Source organism: Poecilia formosa, unplaced genomic scaffold (assembly GCF_000485575.1).
Source record: "Poecilia formosa unplaced genomic scaffold, Poecilia_formosa-5.1.2 Scaffold814, whole genome shotgun sequence".
Classification (NCBI taxonomy): Eukaryota; Metazoa; Chordata; class Actinopteri; order Cyprinodontiformes; family Poeciliidae; genus Poecilia; species Poecilia formosa.
This window is the reverse complement of record NW_006800753.1, coordinates 75,272-84,488: the sequence shown is the minus strand read 5'-3', so window position 1 is coordinate 84,488 and position 9,217 is coordinate 75,272. Positions and strand designations below refer to the sequence as shown.

The 9,217-nt window shown below is 37.3% G+C and overlaps 1 protein-coding gene across 2 annotated transcripts in view; it reads left to right on the top strand.

The window, feature by feature from the left end:
* The first annotated feature begins 1,018 nt into the window (after nucleotides 1–1,018).
* LOC103131690 (uncharacterized) overlaps nucleotides 1,019–9,217 on the top strand; it is a 49,780-nt gene continuing 41,581 nt past the window's right edge. For both annotated transcript variants that reach the window (XM_016666840.1, XM_007543386.2), the window contains exons 1-6: nucleotides 1,019–1,148; nucleotides 5,063–5,233; nucleotides 5,384–5,602; nucleotides 5,689–5,788; nucleotides 7,041–7,282; nucleotides 7,636–7,893. In XM_016666840.1, the coding sequence (XP_016522326.1) occupies nucleotides 1,115–1,148; nucleotides 5,063–5,233; nucleotides 5,384–5,602; nucleotides 5,689–5,788; nucleotides 7,041–7,282; nucleotides 7,636–7,893 (1,024 nt within the window). In that variant the 5' untranslated portion in view covers nucleotides 1,019–1,114. The remainder of the gene's footprint in view (nucleotides 1,149–5,062; nucleotides 5,234–5,383; nucleotides 5,603–5,688; nucleotides 5,789–7,040; nucleotides 7,283–7,635; nucleotides 7,894–9,217) is intronic.

Sequence of the window (9,217 nt, the reverse complement as noted above, 5' to 3'; positions counted from 1 at the left end):
TCTTTAAAATACTTTTATTTTACCTTCACATAACAAACTTGTACTTTTTATATAGTGCCAATTGTTATTCAGGTCAGTGAAAAAAGTTTTGTTTACATGAAGAATGTAGTTTGTCAGGAAGTTCGATGTGAAAAACAAGGAAATGCTGGCTAAGCTAAACTCAGATTTATGCTGAGATAATCTGCATAGATTTGACTTTGACCATATCAGCTTGTTTGTTCATCCAACCAATGATGATTGGAAGCTTTATTTAAAAATGTCCTTTTTCATCTGTTTTCTGTTTCACCAACTGTAATTGTGCCATTTTTCTTTAACATTTCAGAGCTTTATTGTGTAAAAACAGATACCAAAAACATATTTATGCTTCAACATGCTCAAAGCTGCCACTCTGGCTTTGTACAGATGAATCCAGTGATAATAATGTCGCCACTCCAGACTGTAATCTAGATTTAACACCAAGATATTTACACTTTTTCTCACATGATATAAAACGTGGTTGCCATTTTCTCACTTTCTCCTACAGTTTATAGTCACCTAATTTATTTTGGTTACCTTCAAGATGATCCAATTGTTCCGACACCACGAACTTCAGCATTCTGACAATTTTGCTCATTGTTTCATGTTTGTGTCTCATTCACCTGGGAAACTGCTGCATAATCTAAATATTTCTACGGATGACTGGATTCCGACCTTTACTGGAAGTCTTCTGACATCTTCAGAGAGAATAAATCAGAGTATGATGTCCTGTGCTGCTGACTATCTGCTTACATGACCTTTTAAGTGTCACAAATTATAATGGTGACTACAAACTTTTGATAAACACCCTTAATGCAAAGTGAATCCCTATGAATTCTGGTTGTCTGGTGCATCAAATGACAGTTCTCTGCTTTGTTGCATAACTTTTCTTAGAACTATGCAGGTTCTGGTAACTAATTGTCTCTTCCATGAAAGCCACACCCATCTGTAGTACCTTTAAACATGCAGAGCATCTCAAGACGTTGTTAATGTGTCCCTTGCAGCTTATAGGTTATTAGTTTGTATAATTTGTGAAATACATTCATAGAGTTTGGATTTAGAAGATCTGGATACTTGAATTTATCTCAAGCTTTCACTGATGGCTCACAGGCTGAGCCTGTTTGGGATCATAGGTTAGTGTCTGTTTTCTTATTCTACCTTCTTAAAGTCTTTTTGTTTAAGACATTTTTGCACAGTGGGAAATTGAGACAGAGAGGCAAAGTAAGAAAAAGGTTCAAACCAAATTCTGCATGCACATTTTATTCTGGCTTCAATAATTGTTTTTCTTTTAGTCATTTTTACACAACGGGAAACAGACAGAGAGGCTAAACTAAGTTGTATGTTTAAAATGTTCAGGTAAACTCTGGTTATGTCATCAGCACTTTCACCTGAACACCAGGAAGTCCAAGCTTCAAATCCCACCAGTTCCTGCCTACATGTTCAGTCTTTCTTAAACAGCTTTAATGGACGAGATTTTTACCCAGGATTAACTCAGCCAAACCCAGACATGAACAAAAACAATCAATTGGGCTTTTATTCCTCACTGTTTGACCCTAAATCTAACTCAACATATCCTAAACGTTTTAATCCATTAGAATTGCCAGTATTGTTCTTAAATTTGTAAATTCTGATTATATTCAGAAATTTGCATGCATTTCCATACCATTATTTGAGAGTTGCTCTTTCAAACCCATTTCATGGGCTTACAAGACAAAAGGTCTTGTTTTGAATTATTGCTGTAATATTTCCAACTAAACTTCTTCACAATGCTACTTTGTGAAGTGCACCACTCCCTCTTGTCATAAAACACCTAAACTTCTGCATTTTTCAAGCTTCTCCCTTATTTATCCAAATGTAACAGAGACATAATGGAAAACACTTCAGTTATCTCTAAAGATGAAGATATTTGTTCCTGTGTGTTTTAAGATTGTAATCTTGCTTTTTTGTTTATTTATCCAGTGTTGGTAAGTGACTCATTTCACCGAGGAAAATCGAAAGCAGATTTATCCAGTATCTTTTAAAGGTCTTTAGCTTTTGTTGTGAAGCTAATATCCACATTTTGTTGCAGATCACCTTTTACTCTAGGAGACAAACCTTGTTTCCCTCCTAACCTGTGAGGGCTGACTATTCAAATGATGCTGATACTTGTTTAATTTGAAGATGAACTGGGCACTGGACATTTTACTAGATGAACCAGATTTGTTCATTCTGTTTCGACTGACTTGTTGAACAAACAGACTTGTCTTTACATCACCTCAGTGTTTTTGCTTTGTTCTAATGATAGGGATGTGCAGTTGATGTGAAAACGATGTGCTCTAACCCGTTTTGTCTGACTTATTCCTAGAAGTAGTTTCCATGTGTTGTTCTCCCTCAGTCCTTTCCTCATTTACCCCACTAGTATTTGCATTTGTACATCTTTAAGAAATCTTAATTAGTTTTATTTTTTATTAAGCAAAATTAAATGGAAAGCTGTTTCTCTGACTCTTCAACCACAATCAGTCACGTTCTGAGTAAGTGCAAGATTCATTTTTCCCTTTAGAATAATTTCTAATGTTTTAAAGGAGGGTTGGGGCCATGGAGTAGAAAACGGACCATGCAAAAAGTGGACTTCAGTAAAAATGGGAACAATTTGAAGAGACAGACCACCAATCTTGAAATCAAGGCCTCCAGAGCCTGTGCTCTGCAACATCTAGATGTGTTCCAAGTCAAACACTAATGTAACAAAGATGTGCTCTAACCTGTTTTTCCTGAATGATATGACATTTCCCAGAAACTGTTTCTCTGTGCCATCCTTCCTAAGTGCTTTCATTTTTATTTTTTATGATGGAACATTAATGAGCTTATTCTTTGACCACATTCAATCAAATCTTTGGAGCGAGTACTTGTGTTTACTAAAAGTTAAAAGATTTCTGACATATAGTCATGGCCAAAAGTTTTGTGAATGATTCAAATGTTAATATTTACAAAGTCTACTGCTTCCGCTTTTATAATGGCAATTTGCATATACTCCAGAATGTTATAAAGAGTGATAGGTACTTTTTCTCGAACCTATATAAAAGACCACAGACAACATATATGAATTTTAAAGCAAGGCTTTTGCAAAAGGAGAAATCTCTGCCACCGCCTCTCCAGGCCGTTCACAGAGAATTCTGGTCTGCTTCCGCGTGAGCCCCTGTTTTATTGTCAAAGCAGAACAGCCAGAAAAAAACAACAGAGGTCGTAAAACATTTAACCTAAACAAACCAGCAACTCAGTTCCAGGTGTGATATCTGATCTACGATCTGAGCCCAGTTCAGCTCTAGGTCAAACTGTCAACAAAGAGGGAGGATAAACAAGAGACAAAATACGACTGCTCACAGGCAGTTAGGAGGTATTCTGGTTCATAAGAATTAAGGTAAACACAGGGTTAACTGTTTCACATGAAGATGAAACAGACAGTCCTGACCTCCAGGTCAGTACATACACACATAAGGAAGAAAACACTTTAAACAGAAAATCACAATAATCTATAGACTGAATGTGAACTAAAGTAATAACAAAATGATAATACCGAAAATTCTCTAACAAAGAGTGATCAGCTTAACAGCAATTAATTGCAAAGTCAATATTTGCCTAGAAAATGAATTTTATCCCCCAAAACACATTTCAACTTCATTGCAGCCCTGCCTTAAGAGGACCAGCTAACATCGTTTCAGTGATTGCTCCATTAACACAGGTGGGTGTTGATGAGGACAGGGCTGGAGATCAATCTGCCATGATTAAGTAAGAATGACACCACTGGACACTTTAAAAAGAGGCTGGTGCTTGGCATCATTGTTTCTCTTCTGTGAACCATGGTTATCTCTAAAGAAACACGTGCAGTCATCTTTGCACTGCACAAAAATGGCCTAACAGGGAAGAGTGTCGCAGCTAGAACGATTGCACCTCAGTCAACAATCTATCACACCATCAAGAACTTCAAGGAGAGAGGTTCCATTGTTGCCAAAAAGGCTCCAGGTCCAGAAGATGTCTGGATACTTTATTTTATCTCAAGCTTTCACTGATGGATTACAGGCTGATTTGTTTGGACTCAGATTTGTGTCTGTTTACTTATTCTGACTTACATATTTTCATTTTGTTATTATTGCACAATGGAAAACTGAGACTGAGAGGCAAAGTAAGACAAAGGTTAATGTCAGGTTCTGTGCTAAAAATGTGGATGTACAATGATATGTTATCATTTTAACACCTCAATTCAAAGAAGTCCTGGTTTCAAATCCCACCAGGGACCTGATCGCATATTCTGCCTGTTTTTGTCTAGTTTTCTCCCTCAGCCTTGATGGACAGGATGTCTTTCAAGATAAACTCAAGTCATAACTAGACATGAACATGTGCTGACCGTAACCCTAAACTAGCTGTTTTTCCTGACTGTTTGACACTAACCCTTAATAAACATTTTCAAAACTTCTAGATTCATTAGGATTACCAATGTTGTTCATAGATCCTTAAACTCTGATTATATTGTGACGTTAGCAAACATTTCCATCAAATTTCTCTTTCAACAATAGAGTAAAATCTTTTTTGGGTAGCAATGTGATGCTAGTATGTTGTCTTCCACTATTGCTGCAATAAAAATCTTTATTGTTTAAATTATGCTTCCATTATGCAATATTTTGTGAAGTGCACCAGACTCTTGTTGCAAAACACCCAAACTGAAACGTTAAAAACACTAAAACATTAAAACTGACTATTTTTAGGATCTTGAACCTTAATTATTCAAATATGACAAAAAGCATTATGAAAAACATTTTATTTAACACTAAACATGAAAGTATTTGTTCCTACGTGCATTTGCAAACTGTAATCCGGCTCCTTCATGATGTCTTTGGGACAGTAGGTTCTTCTTCACTAAATAGTTAAAGTCAATGATGGTAATGGACTCGTTTCCTTGAGTTGGGGAACATTTGCAGCTGTATTCAGAACTTTTACGATGTCTTTGGCAGGAGAAAAAGTTTGGGAAACACTGCTGTAATGCAATGCTGTTAAAGTTTAACGGGTTTTATTTCAGGCGCCCTGCTCAGTGTTGCTAGTGCCCAAAGCCATCAGTACTACTTTGTGAACACGTTGCTAACATGGACAGAAGCTCAGAGTGTCTGCAGACGGGACTACACTGATCTGGCCACCATTGAAAGCACAGCTGATGTTGATGACTTTCTAAGAACCACCTCCGGTTATACAGGTGAGTTTTTAATTTGCACAGGGTAGACAACACAAGTATAAATATGTGCAGTTCAAACCCCACAGTCCTTTTTATTAGTGAAAGTCTTATATGTGACTATTAACATGCTTATCTGCAGCTTTTTAACATCAGACATGTTTTTTCATTTAGGCAAGGCATGGATCGGTCTCTATGACGACACAATAAACAGCTGGACATGGTCCCTAAATGACAGCAGCTTCTATGCTGGAGAAAATTCATTCAGGAACTGGCAACCTGGCCAACCCGACAATTATCTTGGACAACAGCATTGTGTTCAGTTTAATGGTTCTGGAGGCCAATGGGATGACACTCGGTGCTTGGATACACTGCAATTTGTTTGCTATAATGGTAAGTTTTATATAATATAAATGAAGAAAAATTAAAGATTATTTTCTTTTAGTTTTCTTATTCTACATTTCTTAACATATTTACAGGTGCAGTAGGTGGATCACCATCCTATGTTGTCAGTAATATTTCATTAAACTGGACTGAAGCTCAGAAATTCTGCCGGGAGAATTATGTTGATCTGGCCAGGTAATAAGATTATATGCTACATCAAACACTGTATTAATACCTAACAATGGTTCATCAGTTTTTCTGACATTATACTCTGGGCTTTTGCTTTGGCTGATGTATTGTCTTTGATCTTTTCATAGATATGTTTTCTTTTTGTAGACTTTGTCCTGATTTGTTTTGACATTAAACCTTGTGCACAACTATCTTCCATTTACTTCCTGTTGCTTCTATTGCTGAGTTATGCAAGTTGTATTCCTGTATTTCTAGTTCCTCTTATCTTTTGTCATGCTTTGCTTCCCTTTACCATTTATCAGTCATTCTATTTTTTTCCTCATACTGTTCCCATCATTGTTTAACATTCAGTTATCACAGCTCCAGTATGTTGGGAAAGTGAACTCTGTTATCCACAATGTAATTTCCATTTGTGCTTTTCCAGTGTTAGATTCTCACTAATCTTTTTAAGTGATGAATGTAGTGCGCCAGTTCAATGCTAGGAAGCTTACTGGAAATTGTCTCCGTTGTAAACAGCCATCTTTGATTGTGAAGAGACAAGGGTCTAGTAAAACAATGTGGTTGTTAATGTTAATTCAGTATTAGGAAGTGTGATCATGGACTGAACAGCTTCGTTCACTTCCTCCGCTGCCATTGCTAAAACTACAGGCAGACTACAATTTTAAAACAGTGCAGAAATCAACATCATCGTTCACAATTTCTTCTGTTGGCTAAGAAATTCTACCAGAAAGAATCCAAGTGAACATGAGAAAGCCCTTCAGCAGGAAGGATGATACAGCGGAGCGAGAAATTAACAATAAATGTTGCTTCTTGTCTGGGGTGTGAGCTTAGTGTGGATTCCAGTCTCCCTTCATGACCTTTGAACTGTTTGTTTAAAGAGAGTCAACGCATCTGTTTGAGAGCTCATGATCCTAATATAATTAAATTTGACTTAACATTCCAAGAAAGCAATTAATATTATAAAGTGTAATAATTTCTTGTATAGTCGTCGTGTTAGTCGACATTCATTATTTTCTATTTTACATATTTATAAATAACTGCATATTTTAGTTTAGTTTTAATATCTGAAGCAAAAATCAAACACTGTGGATATTTAATTTTCAATTTCAAGTTGTTTTTTTCATTTAGGTACTAAAAACTAAAAAAAGCTACTTTTTTGTTTTGAAACTGAAAAATCAAAAGAAACCCAACACAGATTATTTTTCCTTATGTACTGTATTTAATGTGATTGCTTATTAACATTGTTTTTCCATCCCAGTGTACGAAATCAGACAGAAAATGAAATCATCAGAACCCTAATAGGTGCCAGCACTGTTTGGATTGGACTGTATCGGGAAAAGCTGTGGTCTGATGGCAGCGACTCTCTGTTTCGATACTGGGCGGATGGCGAGCCCAATGGTCCCTCTGGTGATCAGTGTGTTGCTGGATCATTTAATGACTCTGGAAGATGGTCGGATGAAAGTTGCAGCCTCAGTTTGCCATTCGTCTGCTACAAACCAAGTAATGTTTCTCATTTTTGCTGTTTCAGCAGCCATAAGTAATTCATAATTTTACACAACAGATGACTGTGGTGTAGTCATTTTCTGCAGGCCCCTCAACTACAGTCTCTAAGCAAACTACTGTATCACATGCATTTTCACCAGCTGGCTTGTGAGGGGTTGTTCATTATAATGAGATAATTCTTGCATTTCTTACATCTAGAAAAATTACATTATGCAACACAGAACCAATAAACTATTTTGAAGGCTTTTATTTTGTTTAACAAATAAATATAAACTCCTGATTAAGCTGTGAAACAAAATGTTTAATTCCAGTTTAATTTTCTATGACATTTTGTCTTGTTTTTATCTTAGTCCCACCAAATGCAGAAGGTTTTACAGTTTCAGCAAAAGATGACATCAGCATCACTCTGCAGTGGAACAAGATCAACAACAGCACCAGCTTTGTTCTCCTGTTTAATGGTGTGGAGACTTTCATCAGTGCCCCAGTTGCAGATGGACCAGTAACCTACACAGTCTCATCTCTCTCTCCTGCAACAAACTACACATTCACTCTCTTCTCTGTTCTTGACAACATCAGGAGCAGTGGCATCGACATTATTGCAGCTACTGGTAAGACTTTACATTTCATTATGAAAGAGAGACCTTTTTAACACCAAAATGTTGTTAGTGGGGTTTGCTGTGGTGGCAAAGGGGTTAAAGACGACCCACATATGGAGACCTTAGTCCTCGATGTGGCTGTCACAGGTTCGATTCCTGGCCTGGCGACTTTTGCTTCATGTCTTCCACCTTTTCTCATTATCCACTTTCCTGTCAAATAAAGGCCACTAGAGGCAATAAAACAAAAAAATATTTTAGTCTGTTGGTTGGTCATTTAACAAGACCATCTGCTATATAAAATGTAAAAGACTCAGTAGGTAAAGTACAGGACTCGTATACGGTCTAAGTCTTCAACACGACTGTCACAAATTGAGTCCTGGTTTTTTGACCATTGCTACATGTCCTCCCCCTCTCATAACCCAGTTTTCTGCTTGAAGACTGTTAAAGCCTTAAGAAATATTCAAAAATGTGCTATGGGTTTGGTTTTGGTGAAGCTTTTTTGACTTGTATTAAGCTGCTCTATTCTAACCCACATGTCTCAGTTAGAACTAATAACACTCGGTCGGAGTACTTCTTCCTTCATCGCTCTACAAGACAGGGTTGCCCATTGAGTCCCCTTTTATTTGCCCTGGCTATTGAGCCGCTTGCCATCATGCTTCGTTCGAGTCCAACTATTGTGGGCATACGACGTCATAGTTTGGAAGTTAAGGTCTCACTTTACGCTGATGACTTACTTTTATACGTTTCAGATCTGCACAACTCTATTCCGGTTGCTTTGCACCTGCTTTCAGACTTTGGCCGGTTATCTGGGTATAAGCTGAACCTGGGTAAAAGTGAATTGTTTCCTATTAACTCAGTGGCTAGGGCTCTTCTGCTGCATGACTTTCCTTTCAAAGTAGCCAATGACAGTTTCACATATCTTGGAATTCGAGTTACGCGCATAGGTTTGAGGACTTATTTAATGCTAACTTCTCTCCTTTGCTGTTGAAAGTTAAAGAAGACTTTGAGCGCTGGTCCTTACTTAAACTATCTCTGGTATCTTGAATTAACTGTGTCAAAATGAATGTTCTCCCCCGTTTTTTGTATCTTTTTCAATGTGTCCCAATTTTTTTAACCAAATCCTTTTTTGGCCGTGTAGATTCTCTTGTTTCAGATTTTCTCTGGGAGGGGAAGGTCCCTAGATTGTCTAGACAATATTTACAGAGACCTAAGCCACTTGGTGGGATGGCCTTACTGAACTTCAGGTACTACTATTGGGCTTCCAATATAGGGTTTTAACAGCCTGGCTTCGGTGTGGCTCATCCTCTCCTGACTGGCTTGTAATGGAGACGAATTC